General features: G+C 38.2%; 1 protein-coding gene across 28 annotated transcripts in view; it reads left to right on the top strand.

Annotated features, from left to right (window-relative positions):
• Positions 1-555: 555 nt before the first annotated feature.
• The window catches only part of LOC18423576 (glutathione S-transferase L3), a 30,542-nt gene continuing 13,511 nt past the window's right edge, over positions 556-17,586 (top strand). For 4 of the 28 annotated variants that reach the window (XR_016060686.1, XR_016060685.1, XM_011628919.3 and 1 more), the window contains exons 1-9: positions 556-842; positions 1,112-1,183; positions 5,221-5,281; positions 5,546-5,632; positions 5,805-5,903; positions 5,988-6,090; positions 6,234-6,310; positions 10,893-11,000; positions 16,956-17,036. Coding sequence is in view for 10 of the 28 variants with exons in the window: in XM_011628919.3 (XP_011627221.3) it covers positions 571-842; positions 1,112-1,183; positions 5,221-5,281; positions 5,546-5,632; positions 5,805-5,903; positions 5,988-6,090; positions 6,234-6,310; positions 10,893-11,000; positions 16,956-17,036 (960 nt within the window). In the remaining 18 variants the exon portion in view is untranslated. Of the gene's footprint in view, positions 843-1,111; positions 1,184-5,220; positions 5,282-5,545; positions 5,633-5,804; positions 5,904-5,987; positions 6,091-6,210; positions 6,311-10,892; positions 11,001-13,654; positions 17,037-17,119; positions 17,376-17,586 lie in introns of those variants that run through there. The other 24 variants (XR_016060688.1, XR_002282875.2, XR_016060690.1 and 21 more) reach the window with 15 other exon arrangements.

Here is a 17,586-nt window from a genome sequence, read left to right as displayed (position 1 = left end):
AGTATTGCAAAACTCAAAAACTTTTTTTTGGACTTTGAGCTTACTAAATGACATGCTCTCATCCAAAGATTTAAAAATGGATCGATGCCTAGGAATGGGCATCACAAAACCAGTCCGCATCAGGGAAGCGGCAGGCCAAATTGCTATTTTACTGTGTGGAAAAATAGTGAACCGACAAAAAAACACATGGAAAAACAATGAACCAGCCGAGAACCGGTCTGGATCGATAAATAAGTGATTTTAGTGTAGTATAACAGCAATTTTACTATAGCAAAACGCTCATTTAGTATAGCAAAACGCTCATTTAGTATAGCAAATTGTTGATTACCTTATAGATCCGTACACTTTTTTATACATCGAAAAAATTGACATGAGGGTGATCAATTCGTGGGTCGGATCCGGGCGATTCCGTGCCAAGCGGCCTTTTTTAAATCACTGCTCTACTCAACTCGGTTTTACATTAACGGCCAGAAATTGTTGCGGCCACCGAGTATAATTTATCTTTATCTTATTATGAAAAAACTTTTACATGTATATACGATCATGATATGTTATGGAAATCTGGGAAGCATGGCTCTCGCTCATGGGTTGTCTTGTGATTTTCGCTCCAAGTATTCTCTCACAAGTCTGCCTGTTACTGCTTGTGCCACGGCCCCTCAATACAGCTGCCCCATTTTTAGAGAGAGGTTTTTGCCTCTGCAAATTTCTCAAAACCCCTTTCTGTCTCCTCTCACAGTACCCGAAAGACACGTACTCTCTCCTAAGAGTATTCCCCGAGTGCACTTTCTCTCTCTAGATAGCTTGAGGAGAAGGTACCACAAGCAAACAGAAGTGGTTTCAGGGTAAAATTTTGAACTTGATGAAAGTATCACCCCATGATCCTGGTCTTCATTTCCCAATAATTGCTTGGGTTTTTTTTAATGTTATCAGGGGTTTTCTTTCTATCGTTGTTTCTTATTTTCATGTTTTTGATTGTTTGAATGTTGAAGTAGTTTTGTTTAGTAACCTAGAAAAGACGTAGTTTTGTTCATTTAGGAATAATTGCTCTCTCTTGTTTTGATTTCTTTGATTGATATTTTGAATATTGAAGTGATTTTTTGGGCATTTGCAGTGTGGAGGAGGAGCTTCCCCCTGAGATGGTTTCCACATCAGAGCCACCCAATCTTTTTGATGGAACTACCAGGTCTCTTATTTCTTTAGGCCCCTTTTGGGTGGCCACTTTTTTAGTTGGGTGCAATTTCAATAATGTAATTCCACTATGGGTATTGCCTCTAGGAAAAAAACAACGGAAAAAGAGGAAAAATTAATATGAACTTTTTTTGCTTCTGTGGTAAAAGACCTCTTTAGATACTGTTACATGTGATTATGACCATTTAAGAGTGCCTGTTTTCATGACTGCCCATAAAGGCAGGTAAAGATAAAGCTCTGCTTTGGTATTTAGCATGTTCAAATGGGGCCTTATTGTTGCAAATTTGTAATGGTAGTAATAGTAGTAGTAATAATTGTTGTTGTTTCAGCTTTCTTGTTATTGTTATTGCATTAGTAGTAGTAATAATTGCTTCTCTTTTATCATTATTTGTAGTTGTAGACTGGTGGGAGTAATTGTTTGTTATGCAGCGCATAGTAAATTAGTAAATTTGGTTTTCTCTTGTTTGTTTTTACCTTTTTATCTTCCCCTACATCTCTCTGTCTCTCTTATGTCAAATTTCACTCTTATGTCCCATCCAAAAACCGCCATGGCTGTTCCCAAGTCGATCATGCCTATCCCAAGCTGGAGAGAGGAGGGGGGTTGTGTTAGGTGGGCAGCTAGTGTAAAACTTAGCCACATCTTTTCTTTAGAGATGGATGAACGACATGACAATAAAGAATAGAATTCGGAATAACTACATTTGAGGGAACTTAAGCCGGTTCCAATAGGCGATAGGGTGAGGGAAAGTAGAATTAAATGGGCTTTCCATGTGCAATATCAATTTGGAACAACACCGGTTAGGAGGGACGATTTGGTTCAAGTGGAAGGCTCTAAAACGGCAAGGGGAAGGCCCAAAAGGACATGAATAGAAGTAGTAGAAAGAGATACGGTGACTTTATGGTCTGACTAAGGGTATGACCCTTGATAGAGTGGCATGGTGAAATAGGATTCCATCTCAAATTGTTGGGATAAGGCTTGGATGATGATAATGATATTTCCATGCAAAATCTAGTTAAGTGTTAAAGTTTACTTTTTTGTTATTTCCAGTGATCATGATTTTCCGTCGTGCATGTCATTTCCAGTGATCATGATTTTCCGTCATGCATGTCATCTCAACTGTGCATTCTCTAAACATCAGTTTATACTCGACTTTGGCACTACTTGCGCAAGAAGAAAAAGGATCATCTCTCTCATATCAATTAAGTACTGACGGTATAGATGACGCACTCGTCACACTGTTGGTATGATACATGTACTATCCTATAGAATCTCAGAATCAAGATTCTTGTTAGAATCATGTTTTGAGTGTTGAAATGCACACTTTTACCCATGGGGATGTAATGCGTATTCAGATGATGTGGCTAAAACCAAATGATTGTTAATCCTAGCCTTAGTCTTGTTTCCAAGGATATAACATTAGTCTTCTAAATTTTTGCCATTAGTGCCTTATTTGCAGCTTCTGATAAACATTAACGTAATCATTGTTCATGAGCTTATTACCCAATAAATGTTGGTGTATATGCCTTACGAAATGATAACCATTTTACTGCATTAAAAACTTTGACACTATTCGGAAACTCGAGCACAGTGGTTGACCCGCTCACTGCTAAAACCAATTCGACTCGTTGAGTGAAACAATCAACTTGAAAAAATCAAATAGAAATGTTTGTAATGAGATAGGAACCTTATTATTATATTAGGCTGCATTATTTCCACATTAGAAATTCCATATATGTAGCCGAACAGCATAACTAACTACATATAACCAAAGGTGTTGGGCATATCCTGAGGTTTTCACTTATAAGGCTCAGTCATTAGATAAGTTGAGTTGACCCTACGAGTTTTACTGAGCCAAAATGAGATTTTAGTCACTGCCTGGAGTGATTAGTAATTATTATTTTATTTGAGTTTGTTGTCAGCCTCATCATTATCATTTTAGCCTTTTCCCAATTAATTGGGGTCGGCTACATTAATCATGGTTCTCCATTCTGCTATATTAAAGGCCATATCTTTAGTGAGGCCATAAGTACCCATATCTTTTCGAATTCCTTCCAACCACGTTTTTTTGGGCCTACCCGTTATCCTTTTCAGTCTTTCTACTTGAACTAACTCGTACCTCCTAACATGTGCTGTACTTGGTCGACGCCACATATGGCTATACCACTTAAGTCCACTCTCTCTCATTTTATCGTGTATTGGTGCCACGCTTAAATTCTCTCCAATAGATTCATATGGACTTCTATCCCTTCTTGTTGTGCCACTCATCCATCTCAACATCTTCATCTCATTTTGTGAGTATATTGTTTTTTGTTTGCCCAGCATTCTGCCCCCATAGAGAAAAGCTGGTCTCACCGTTGTCTTATAGAACTTGCTCTTCAGTCTCATTGGTATGCGATGATCACATAAAATTCCAGTTGCACATCTCCACTTCACCCACCCAGTTTTAATTATGTGTGCGACATCTTCCTCAATCACTCCATTTTCCTGGATTATTGAACCAAGATATCGAAAGGGCGGTATTTTTTGTACTTTTTGGCCGTCAATCTTAACTACTTCCTCGTCTCTACTCCTATTGTTATTAAATTTCCATTCCATATACTCTGTCTTAGTCCGATTAATTTTAAAACCTTTGGATTCTAGAGCATCCCTACAAAGTTCTTTTTGTTGACGCGTTTAAAGTCTCAATCAAAACTATGTCATCTTCGAACAACATGCACCACGGTACCTCATCCTGTAGGTGCCTAGTTAAGTCGTCCATAACTAAGACAAAAAGGTACGGACTCAATGTTGACGTATAGACCTATTGTAAGTGAAATGCACTCGTCTCTCCACTAGTTCTTTGTATACTAGTTAGCCCTCCATCGTACATATCTCTCACCAAGTCTATATAGTATTTAGAGACTCCTTTCTTTTGCAACACCTGCCAAATCAAATCTAGAGGTACTCTATCATAAGCTTTCTCTAGGTCAATAACAACCATGTGGAGGTCGTTTCCCTTCGCCCTAAACTTCTCAATTAGTTTTTTAAGTAGGAAAATAGCCTCAGTTGTTGACTTTCTTGGCATAAAACCAAATTGATATTTAGATACACTTGTTTCATGCCTTAGTTGTTACTCTCTCCCAGAGCTTCATACTATGTCTCATAAGTTTGATCCCTCGATAGTTTGCAAAATTTTGTATGTCTCCTTTGTTCTTGTAGATAGGTACCACAATACTTTTCCTCCATTCGTCCGGCATTTTTTTTGTTCTTAACATCTTGCTGAACAACTTCGTCAGCCAGTCAATGCCAATTTCTTCATGTACTTCCAAACCTCTATCAGGATACCATCTGGTCCTAAAGCCTTTCCTATCTTCATCCTACATGAGTTAAATGATCATAATTAATATGCTCCCAAGTTCCTGTGGATTTATGTGTTTCTATAGCATATATTGTTATTTGATTTTCGTTTGTATTCTAGGCATTATCTTCAAACTCATGTTAGTTCTCGGGTTATGATTTTTTATTTGATAACAAGAATATGCTACCATGTCAACCTACTTTTTTACCACATCAGAAAATGCCATTCAACACAAATAATCCTTATGTATCCAAAACCAAGACTAACCAAACCTGTCTGGCATATCTTGAGTTCTTCACCAATAAAACTTGGTTAATAGACAAGTTGTTTAGACTCTACAATTTTTTCCAAGTTGACAATGATATTTTATTAATTGGTTGGGAGGGCCAGGTGATTCTATTATTTACTTTTGAGTTTGTTTCCTACAAGAGTTGAATGGTTTAATATACTACCGTGTTCCTGTGGATTCTATGGGTTCCATTACTTCACATTCATCTAGTTTTTGAGTATGCCTTTCTAATTTGATAAACAAAATTGTACTAGTTGGTTTTGAAATTCTTACAGTGATTGCAATTTAGGGTGTTTTTCTTCAAAACTAAACAAGAACTTAGGAAACACTTATGTGATTTTGAATTTTGCTAGGTAAAGTGATCATAGATGATTGCCTAACCAGCTTGTGGTGGGGGTTTTGCAGGTTGTACATCTCATATGTTTGCCCATTTGCTCAGCGTGTCTGGATTGCTAGAAATTACAAGGTTGTCTAATTTTTTATCCAACCCATTAGATTCACTTGTGAAGTCAACTTGTTTCATATGTTGGGCCCTCTGCTTTCTTTTTTTTCTCTTTATGAGTTTGTTTTCTTCTTGTTCAGTTAACAATATTAGTCAGAAGACATTGAGCTTCTCAATTGAATGCTGTTAAACTTCCAAATCTGAAAATCTTCTTTACTAGTTTAATGGCAAAAAGTCGAATTGACATGATTTTCTTTATTTTCATGCGCAACTTTGGTGGCATGGCAGGGACTACAGGATGAGATGAAATTGGTTCCTATTAATCTGGCAAATCGACCTTCTTGGTACAAGGAAAAAGTTTATCCTCCTAATCAGGTGCTCTATGTGGTTCTAGTTTTGATTTGTTATTATAATTATGCCTAACAATATGGTTCCATTTCTTTATAAAAAAAAAAAAACAATATGGTTCCATTTTGATGTCATAAAATGCCTTTAGTCCTGGCCCTTAATGCTTTATTCAGTTGTTACTGGTCTTTGCATTTGACAGGTTCCCGCACTTGAGCACAACAAAAAAGTCATAGGAGAGAGCTTGGATTTGCTCTATTATCTTGATACACATTTCGAGGGCCCCAAACTTCTTCCTGATGTAAGATATGACATTAATCTGCACTGTGATTGGAGGGATTTTCCCTTCTTATAATGTTGATGGCGCTTTCTCTATGGACAATAGGATCCAGCCAAGAGAACATTTGCAGAGGAGTTAATTGGGTGTTGTGGAGACTTCATAAAAGTGCGCAATGCCTTTTCTAAAGAAGATATAGAAGAGGAAGTGGGTGAGTACCATATTACAGAGAGAAGCTTCCCCTTATGAATGAATTTTTTCCTCTAACTATCATATATTTTCTTAAATATCCATCGGTAGTTCTTATTCACAATTTTGCTTCTGTTGATAGATTGTCCCTGCTATCCTTGTCAGGTCCTCCTTGTGATTACTTGGAAAGTGCTCTTTCCAAATTTGATTTTGGACCTTTCTTCCTTGGTGAATGTAGCATGGTAAATGTTGTTCCATGTACCTTGACTGGGTTATACCATCAAACTTTTAAAATGCTGGTTTTCATTTTTTAAGTGAAAATATCAACAAGATGGTCAAACAACTTCATAAAATCAATGAGATGGTTAAACCAACCAATTTGCCAATAATATAATTACTTTTTAAAAGACCTTTTCACATAGGTACCTCAACTATTATGTCAAAAAATGCCTTGATTGCCCCAATTCCGGGTTTGGAACCTTTAATAAGTGAATTATCTTGGCAATCTTACTCGAGCCCAATGACCTAAATGCCCTGCTTATTTTGGGTTCTAGGGTTCCAAACATGGAACGCGTGTTACTTCATGAAAATATCTTATTTTGAGTTTGGATCCTAGAACAAGTGGCTTATTTATCTCATTTGGCCTGAGTGACTTAAAGTGGAGCCAAATTGCCAAAATGTCTTTACTTGGTTCTGGTTCCAAACAGGAACAACATTTTGTAACGAAGAAAACATGTTTTGGTTTTGGAACCTAGAAAAGGAGGTAATTAGGTCGAATTAAATGGGTCAAATGTCTATAAGGCTCTCACTTGTTCAAGGTTCCAATTCTAGAACAAGGGCCACTAGGGCATTGTTTATCAAAACTATTAAGGAGGAACCTAAAGAATGGATTTTCAAAAAAGATACCACTCTGTTGGTGAATTGATTGATTTTAACCATCTCATTGATTGTTTGAGGCGGTTTGGTCATTTTAATGAATGTTTGCCTGTTTTTTAATCGTCATATAACTACTTTTTGATGGCATTTGCGATAGCATGATTCCTTTTCTTTTTAGTTTTTGGTTAAAGAAAGATGAAGCAAAATAGAATCTAATTACAAATGATAGTCGTTTTATTTGATTATATTTATCGTCATCCTCCGTTGTATTATATTTTGGCCTCTTTTTGTTGATGACCATCATTCTTTTTCTTGTAATATTCAGACTTTGTTTACGATAAGTCAAAATTTTGGCTGTTTTCACTGGCTTGTTCATGTCCCATGTGCTAAGAAAACAAAACTATAAAATACTTGTGTGAGTCTATACAAGACTTGCCCAGGCACCTTTAACTATACACCAGCCATATGTTGTCATATTTTTATGGTATGGAGTGCGAGAATTAGGTATGGAACATATGCAGTGCGGTACAATCGATGTTTTTGAAACAAGAAGCCTTATCACATTGGCTTTTTTGGCATTGTGATGGATATTTGCGAAACCATTCGGATTTGCATGTTTTTTAGTGTTAAAAGGGTTATTTCTTCTCCAACCCCCATTTCTCAGTCCTCATAAATGGATCCCCTAAGGGCTTTTTCCTCTCCTCTAGGGTTTTAAGACAAGGAGATTCGCTATCCCCACTCCTATTTGCCATCTTGGCAGAGGTCTCCAATCAATCAATCTCTCGGTTGTTCTCTGCTGGTATGTTACACAGCTTTTCTTTTGGAAACCACGGACCTGTCGTCTCGCGCCTTCAATATGCAGATGACACCCTAGTTTTCTGCAACACTGATCCAAAGGAAACAGACAAATGTTCTTATGTTTCTCAGTTGTTTTGAATTCGCAATGGGATTCAAAGTGAACTTCAAAAAATCTAAAATGATGGGGATGGCGATTGACTTCCCAACTCTTAAAGGTTATGCAGAAAGTTGGGGTTGTGAGGCCCAAGAACTTCCTTCAACTTATCTAGGTCTCCCTATGTGCATAGGAAAACCGAAAAAAAGTTCCTGGTCTCACTTCATTGACAAAGTTGATAAAAAATTGGCAGTTTGGAAGGATCGATTCCTATCTCCGGCAGGAAGGATAACTCTGATCAAAGCCACCTTAGCCAACATCCCCATATACCAAATGTCTATCTTGCAGATACCGGCCGCCATCACAGCAAGAATCTAACAACTTATTCGAAGATTCTTCTGTTCTGGGGCAGGGAACAGCCACAAATTCCATCTAATCTCATGGGACAAATTATGTCAACCTAAGAGGCTGGGAGGGCTAGGAATCAGAAATCTGAAAAAAACAGAACTTGGCTTTACTTGGAAAGTGGTGGTGGCGTCTAGCTACGCAATCGGATCACCTCAGGATCGACATTATCAGGCACAAATATCGTATCCCAGCCCCACCCTGGGTTCCAAAGTACAGAAACACTCAAAGAGCCTCTGGTTTCTGGAGGTCTCTTCACTCGTATTACCACTCTTTCAGAAATTGTATTCGCCTTCATCCTAGGAGAGGTAATCGAGTTCGTTTCTGGATAGACGAATGGCTTGGCCCCCAACCCCTGAAGGACCGTTTTCCCTTACTCTTCTCTCTTACTCGCCACCAAGATGCCTCTGTTGCCGCAGAGATGACCCTCTCGGGACATTCTCGATCCTGGAACCCATGTTTTAGAAGGCCCCTCAATGACCTCAAGATTCTACCTTTTCTAGAATTATCAGAGACCCTACACCGTTGTTTCATCTCCCCTTTAGGAGAAGATCAGTTGGTTTGGACACCAAATGCCTCAGGTGTTTTTTCAGTTTCCTCCTACTACAATCTTACATCTCCACCTACCTTCTCCCACTCCCCAACATCCTTAGTGGCTTCAGCTTGGACATCTTTTACACCCCCCAGGCTCAAGGTCTTCATGTGGATTGCACTATGACAGAGGATAGTAACCACTGATATGCTGCAAACGAGAGGCATACCGCTGCCAAACCATTGAGCCCTCAGTTTGTAGGAAGAGGAAACCAATGATCACCTACTACTTCTTAAAATTATCCCTTCGGAGCCCCTCGCTATTGAAGGAGACTCTAAGAATGTCATTGCTTGGGTCTCTAAATCTTCTCCCCCCCCATGGAGCCTTGCACATATTTTTGATGAGATTCACTACATTTGCAGGGATATGCACATCTCATGGAGGCATATTTGGAGGGAGGGAAACCAGGCAGCAGACACCCTCGCTAAAGATGGAGCAACATTAGTTGACGCTTAATTTTTTGGGATTGACATCTTTTTGCCTGTTGCTTTGTATCAGTCATTGTAACCCTTAAAAAATGTTTTTGGATTCTTCTCTCTCTCACCCCCCTTTTTCATAAGGGTTTTGTCTCCTCTTCTCTTCTATGTACTTTTCTTATGCTCTATAAAAGTCAACATTTTCAAAAAAAAAAAAAACATTTCAAATGGTAACATTCTCAAATTCAAATTGTAAAATACAAATTAACTATAAGCCAAACATAGCCTAAAGCCCTATTTTAAAATGTCTGTCATTTATTTATTTTCTTATGCTTCCCATTTTATTCCTTTCTGAAATTTCACAAGATATGCTCAAGTTGTTCTTGGTTTAGTCGTAATGCAATAGAGAATTAGTAAAGAACCAGTTTGTGCTCCTTTGAACTTCATCCATGCATATTGCAATGTTCTAGAAAATTCTAGGTGGCCCCTAGGTGCCTGGCTTGGCCTAGCGCACGCAGCGCCTAGGCGGACACCCAGAACCTCAGGTGCCTTAAGGTGACAAGTTTTTGAAAATATGCATGCGTTTGCTGTCCAAATGCACATAAATGCAGATATTTGTGCCAATTTTGTATTTGTTTTACATTTATATGTATTCTAACAACTTTTTTATGCAAATATATATGTATGAATGTTGAAACACGTTGAAAATTTAAAATCATTGAAAGTTTTGATACTTTGAACAACTGAAATAGAAAAAAACATAAATAAGTCCATAGTGTATTGGTGTCCATACTCCATAGTGGCATAGTCATACTTCATAAGTTGATAGTTCATACAACCATCATACAAATAGCACCCTAAAAATGATTCCAAAATGAAGTTAAACTTTCAAATGATTCTTCTACCTTTACAATTTTTCTCAATTAAATTGTTTTTGCAAAAACATTCAATTTTGGGTGTTTTTAGGGTTTAAGATTGAGTTTTTCCTGGTTTAGAATACCCTCAAGATGCCCTTTTCTTGATTTAAAAAAGATCAATATCGGGTGTAGGGTTTAGGATTGAGTTTTTCCCCTTTGGGGGGTTCAAACTACCCCAAAACATCCGTTTTCCCATTGGGGTAACAAGACCCAAAATGGCCTGACGGGGATTTTTTTTTTGGCCGAAAAAGGCCCAGTTCCTGGGTGCCCACCTAGGTTTCTAGTGTGGGTGCCCACCTAGGCATCTGCATAGCCCTCTTGGGTGGGTGCCCAAGAATTGGCGCCCAGAGATACCTGCGCAGGCCTAGGCAAGGCTGCCTAGGGCCCCTTTGGTGCCTGGGCATTGGGCTTGCCGTTTTTTTAAACTATGCATATGTGGTTTTGGTCAGCATTAAACGCTTTTTCATGACATCAAAGCTTACCTTTGAAACAAACTCTCTCTTGTAGAGCATGACATTGATAGTTGTGTTGTGTTTCCCTTTGACATAAGTCATCAATTTAACTATTTCAGTACAATAATTTATTCTTCTATGTGGTTTTCTTGGATTTTTGTGGACTTGCTAGAACCTCTAAATGAATGCTAAGTTAATACATGCATTATATTGGCAGGTTCAAATTGCAAGTTGTTCTTATTATACATTGATAATGATATCTATTCTCCTTCAGGTTGATATGTTGTATGCTCCGTTCATTGAACGTTTCCATCTTTTCCTTTTGGATGTCAAGAAGTATGATATTACATATGGGAGACCTAGGTTGGCTACTTGGATTGAGGTATGTTTGCCATTATAGACATATGTATTCATAGCTAATTGACTTTACAAAGAAATGCGCACTTCCTCAATTATTCATCATCCTTGTCCACAAATTTTTCTTTTGTAAATTCAATGATAACTATTTGCAAGTTCAGAGTGGTGAACATTTATTCTGGAAACAGTACCAAAAGTTTCTTGAGTTTTATTTTGTTTTCTACCGCGCATATTTTGTGTCTAAGCTTCATATTTATTACTTTACAAAATGTCTTTCGTGTCCCTAATGATGTATATGTCTATTTTCTTCTTATCCTCTCCTACGTCCACACTCTTTTCATTAATATTAGTGATGAATTGATGATGCATTAATACTATGCTACTGAAAATGCTGCAGCTTTTGTGAGAGATACCGTTTCACCTTGTAATGGCCATACTCCATGGAATGTTTGTGATCCATCAGAGATCTTTTGAATGATTTTACAAACTTGGATATCAGAAGATTAAACGGCCTCTGTAAAATAATTTAGGAAACTGGTTCTGGAGATGAAGTTTGAAGGACATGATTTAGTAAGAAAAATTTAGAAAAGACTCAACAAATTCATGCAGAAACATAATAGGAGAGCAGCGGATAAACAAATGGGAAACATGCTGCTCAATGGTGCTCAGAAGCAAATAGAAATGCATTGGGAATATAGGGATACCTTGAGTAAAATGCATGGAAAGCTTGCAAGAGCCCCATGGTATTCTTGAAAAAACTGTAATGGGGATTTGGGAGAAACCCATGGAAACTGTTGGCCCTTATAGGATCATATCACTTCTAAAATGAAATGCCCAAAAAAATGGGAAGATGTGGCTATGTAGAATTTCAAGGTATAAATTCATAGATTCTCTTTTTCTTTATTAATAACTGGAATTCAAAGATTTTCTTTTTTTCGATATTAATAACTGGAATTTCTACTTACAATGCCACAATGACAATGCAGAAATAAACCTATTACAATCTAGGATTTTTAACTTTTGCTACCAAAGAAAACTTTATTCAAAACTGAATTTAGACTTCCAATATGAATTCTAATACAATTAGGACTTCTAATCTAAGTAGGAGTCCTAGTCCAAGTCAGAATGCTAATTTAAATACGACTCCTAATACAATGAGGATTTCTAAGACAAATATGAATCAAGAACTGAAAAAATAAACTTATAAACAAAGCTGGGAAGACTTACTGGAACTTGGCTAGGGTTGCCCCCTAGGACTTAGCACACCCCACACTCAGTTATTGAACTGATGGTGCACTCAATCCTCAGGTCCTGCTGAATCTTTTGATCTCGGGAAGCACCTCTGGAATAACTTCTAATAGATCTATGGGGCTGAAAGCATGGCTTACTAGAACTAGGGTTTCTTAGACCCTTTAAACCTTTGGAGCATGCCGCTATGTGGCACCTCCCTTTAACCAAGATTGGGCTGGGCATCCCCCCTCTCCTTGACCTAGGTGGGGCGTGGCCCCCTTGGTTTCTATGGGTGGTGGCGTGCCACATTAGAGATGAGAGAGAGAGAGAGAGAGAGAGAGGTTTCAACACAGGTGAAGAGAATGAGGGGAGGACCCCTCGTTATATAGGCCTCAATGGCCTAGCGCATCCACTTAGAAATAGAATTCAGTTTGACCATAGGATTCCCAAGGTACTTTGTGAGGTGAGAATCAGAATTATCCATTCCTGAAATCAACCATCATAATAACGAAGGAATCTAGGAACCTTATCCCCCTGAATCTTTGAACCATATCCACCTCTAGTTAAACTAGAACTAGATCTTCCAAAGTTCCATAAAATTTGGACTCTTATTCACATGGAAATAACTTCTTAGAAATCTAAGTCAATATGAAGATCCAATGCAAAGTCCAAAAAAAAAAGAAAAGAAAAAGTTGCTGCCATGTAGATGACTAAGCAGTGACTAACATGGCCATAGCCAGTGATTTCAAAAGTGGACTGCCCAGCGCCTGTGCGGCCGTCTAGGTGGTCCAGAAGGCTTGGGTACATCGCCAATGATGAAAATGCATATACTCCTTTTCTTTTTTAAAATTATAGAATATAAGGGAAACTCACAGCTGGAGAGGCCCTAGACCTAAAAGGTTCTCTCAACCCTACCTCTTTCTATACTAATCATGGGATAAATGTAAGAGTTATTTCATGGATGCAATATCTTGTGCAACATGAAACTCAACCCCAATCCTGATGTCCAAGATCCACTGTCATTGGATTTGGATAAGTATAGATACGTACTAAGGCTCACTTGGAGCGGATTTGGCAATAAGGCTAAGGACAAAGATCTATTTGGATAAGTTCAAAGCTTTCTTTTGAATTTGTGCCTCAATTACCTCGTTCTTAAACTTCTAAGTTCTAACTTGACTTCTATATGTACTAGCTTCATGGTGGATAAATCATGGGGAAAGCATGTATAATTTACTCGAGATTGTGTGCATTATAATTTTGATTCATTTGGTTGTGAGCTCAACTTCAACATGATCGAGGTGATAAAGTTTTAACATACTTATTGTCCATTTGTACTAGTCTCCTATTATCCTTAACTTATTATGTTTTTCTAAGTTATAAACATGGATTCCTATTACAAAGAAGAGAAATGACTCGAGCAGAAGAGTGAACCACCTTGTTTTTGTTCAGTATAATCAGAGCTTGAAGAAGTGCTTATAGGAGCGCAATAGACCTCAATGCTTGGGAAATAGGTCGATGTTCAAGATGAGTACTTGACCTGGAGCTAAGTTCATGAGGCTTCTGGGACCTGTTGAGCCCTATGCAGGCCACTAGATCTTGATCTCAAAGAAGAGGTTGAGGAGAGAGAGAGAGAGAGGAGGCAAACTCTCCTCTGAGTAAGGGAAGAAGAAGATTATGTGGACGAGGGGATGACTCTGAGATGATGGCTTGACATCATCTTCTGATTCTGATGCATCTGCGCTGGTCATACAGATGGAGATGTTGTTGGTAGTAGAAATGGGATGCATCAGATTCAAATGAAGAAATCGTTTGTCTAAATACCCATTTAGTGTTTTTCACAATCTTCTGTACTTCAAATACTAGTAAAGCAGGAACAGATTCATTATTTTTTACAAAGTTAGCTTGATTATTCTCTTCATTGGCTAGTTTCTTTTTGCACTTGGTTCGTGGTAACCTTATTTTTTACAATGATGGCATAAAATGTAAGTTTTGTCATATCTTTGTGTGATGCCTCGGGGTAACTTCTTACTCCACCTCTTGTAGGGTTGCTATTTTGGCCTCTTCCTCCATTTTCAGGGGAGCTCTCCATACGCCGGTCTTCTACCTTGACCTTGATCTCTCCTAAATTGGACTTGTCCCTCACTCTGTGTTGAGTTTTGACTTTAGAGACTGTAGAAGGGGAGATTCTTTGATCCAGTCAATGTTGATGGGAATTCAAGAAACTCATGATTTTAAGGGGCATGGAGGGAATATCTTTTGATTCCTTAGTGGCGCAAACAACGTGCTCGACATCTCATGCTTCCTTGGATGTTTTCGCCTTCCGTCTTTGTCCAAGATTGTTTCATGGACTGCTCGAAAGGACGAATAATAAGGCTGTGCTATTATTTTTCTTTTCTCACGTAGTCCATCTCTATGGACTCGTGAAAGAGCGTCCTACCTTGATTAGTGGATTCAGTATATAGCCATTCTAGATCACTTCCCAAAGCTCTTTGATTCCAAACAACAATTTGATTTGGGTTCTCCAATAGTCATAATTCTTCCCTCCTAAGTGTAGGAGTTGATGTTGATCATGTTGTTCAGGCCATGGTTCAACTTCGGCAAAGTGCGTCGACTGGATGTTGAGAATGACGACCAGCTCTTGTACCACTTGTTGAAAAATGAAAAACCCTTAGGGAGATGATGAAATTGGAGATGAGACTATTTTGGTAACAGCATGGGGGGCGTGAATTGACTGAATTGAAATTGACAGACCTCCTTCTGCTCCTATATATAGAAAAACTCTTCTCTCACTAAAAATCAAAACCCGAAATTCCACATTCTCACATTCTAGTATTCTCTATCCTTATTTGAATAGTAATAACTTGGAGCTCAAGTAAAACAATTACCGAAAGCAACCTACATACTAGACTTTTCACCAATACTAATCCCTCTATATTCATACAATATAGGAAGTAGCCAATATAGTAGGTCTAGCAGATCTGAGTGGTCATAGTGTGGGACCTACTGTTTGGGTCATGTCAAATTCTGGTGAGGCTACTCTCTCTCCAATCACATTTCATCCATTGATAGAACTATCATTCAACTTATGACCATAATTACTTTCCATTTCTCTTTTGGGAAACTATGAAGAATTTTTGTAGTTATATTCACATGTTCATGCTTTTGGCTCAAGTTTTGGATCTAAATTTGCTAGAAGAACGGCCCTTTTAATTTTGCTGAATCTGATACATAAATTTTACCTTCGAGTTCTTTCTTATTTGTAATGACAGGTGAGCCCATGATTCGAACTTATATCTTATCGTGTCTTACATGATTTGCGTCTGTTTAGTGTTTTAAAAAATTCAATGGCAAAAGTGGTGTAAATAGGTACCAATTTTTTTTTTTTTCTTTTATTGTTGAGAAAGAACCTTGGATAATCTGTTTTATCAGGTGGTTTTTTCCTTTTAGTTCAATGGAAACAGTGTATCGTATGTATCTGTATCCATGGATCCCGTCTTAGCGAAATAGAAGGGAAGCTATTCCCTAAGAGTCTAGTTCATCCTTTGCCTGCACTGTGAGCTAATGAAAGTTACCTCCACTGACATTGAGGTCTACATTCCATTTCTCGAGTTGGATTTCTGTGAAGTTTGAGAAAACACAGAGAGTTCCTTTGGAATGGAATGAGATAGGGTGTGAAATCAATCTAGTTAACTTGGATGACTTTGTATAATCCAAGTAGCTGCAGACGTAGTTGGATTAAGGGTATTGAAAGTTGCTGAAAGACGATTGTGTCATGCCAATAGTAAGGGCCATAACGTTAACCCAGTTATGTGGGTGGACCAGTCCAATGCACCGGTGGCTTGGGAATTTAAAGAATCCAAGTGGCTGAGAGAGCTTGGTTCGGGTTAATGGTCTGGAGAATCTCTTGGAGCAAATCTTTGGGCTGAAACTTATTTTTGTTACCAGTGTGGATGATTAGGCAGTTAGGAAGTTGGGTTAGGTTTCAGGATTATGGAGTAGTTTTTCTAGGAATTTAGAAAATGAATGAGTTTAGGATGTTATTATGGGAATCAAATCTCTATGCCAATGAATATGGTCTCGAAGGGAACTGTTGTTGGTTTCTTCAAAGTCCCCTCACTCAAATCTGGTGTTTGTTCAAAGTACACTCACTATCTTGAAGGGATTTGAAGTTTGGATGTCTTTGGCATGATATGTATGGTTATCTATGCTATACTTGAGCCACTTTGCATGCATTTGTTATGTATGGACTTCTTAACTGAAACTAATTTCATCAATAAGGGCAGTACTGAGGACTGGGCAAAAGGATTGCAATGTTTCCTCAATTATTGAATCAATGTTTTCCAAGGTGGCTATAGTTTAAATGACTTAAAAGGTACATAGAGACAACGTAACTGAAGGTCTGCGACTGCAGTGAAGGAATGGGGTAGTGGATGACAACCTGTAGTTGTCAATGAAGAACCTGTAGTTGTCAGTGAAGGCGTAGGTCTGCGACTGCAGTGAAGGAATGGGGTAGTGGATGACAACCTGTAGTTGTCAATGAAGAACCTGTAGTTGTCAGTGAAGGGCGCATGTGTGTGTGTTGTAGAGAGAGAGAGAGAGAGAGAGAGAGAGAGAGAGGTTATATTTTCCACATTTTATGCAAACCATATTGCCATGAGATTATCTACATTTTATGCAATCTATACTGCCATGCGATCATCGTCTTAATTGATTGTTGTGGTGTTTAAAGAGGTTGGTGTTTGGCATGTAGGAGATAAATAAACTGGATGCCTACACACAGACCAAGCGTGACCCTGAGGACCTCCTACACCGCTTGAAGCAAAGATACTTAGTATGTAATTCCTTACTCTACCTCTATATCAGTTGCTAGATATTTCATTCAGGCATAAATCTCTCGTGTCCAACTATTTTCAGGTGTACAAGTGAGATCATGAACATTCTTCATTTTAGGCTCATTGCTCGCTGTAGTTTCGTATGTAATTCTTTATTTATTTATTGACTGAAAGTGGAGAAATATATGGGAAAATATAAACATAATCCATGCGGTGTTAACAACCGTGACCATTGGACTTATCAGGGTCCAATCAATTGGTTGGCTGAGAGAAAGTAGGCTGTATAGGTAATTAGTTTAAATTGTCCAGGGGGACTCAGTTCCTCCAATATCGTCCAATCCATTGATGGCATGGAGATAACTGCAAATAGATACCCTCTCAAATTCAACTTTCTAAACCTCTTACCTGTATCCCACCCAAAATCTCAATACCTCAATATTATTCTTCTTTATATTACCTCCATCTTCTAATAAAAAAGCCAATGGATTTAGGACAAAAGTGCCTTTACTCTCTCTCTTCCCCCTCTATTTTAGGTCCCATTACTCTCCC

The sequence above is a fragment of the Amborella trichopoda genome, chromosome 8 (genome assembly GCF_054954075.1).
Source record: "Amborella trichopoda isolate Santa Cruz 75 chromosome 8, AtrichopodaSantaCruz75HAP2 v2.0, whole genome shotgun sequence".
Lineage (NCBI taxonomy): Eukaryota > Viridiplantae > Streptophyta > Magnoliopsida > Amborellales > Amborellaceae > Amborella > Amborella trichopoda.
Note: the sequence above shows the minus strand (reverse complement) of the source record. Positions and strands in the feature narration are given on the sequence as shown.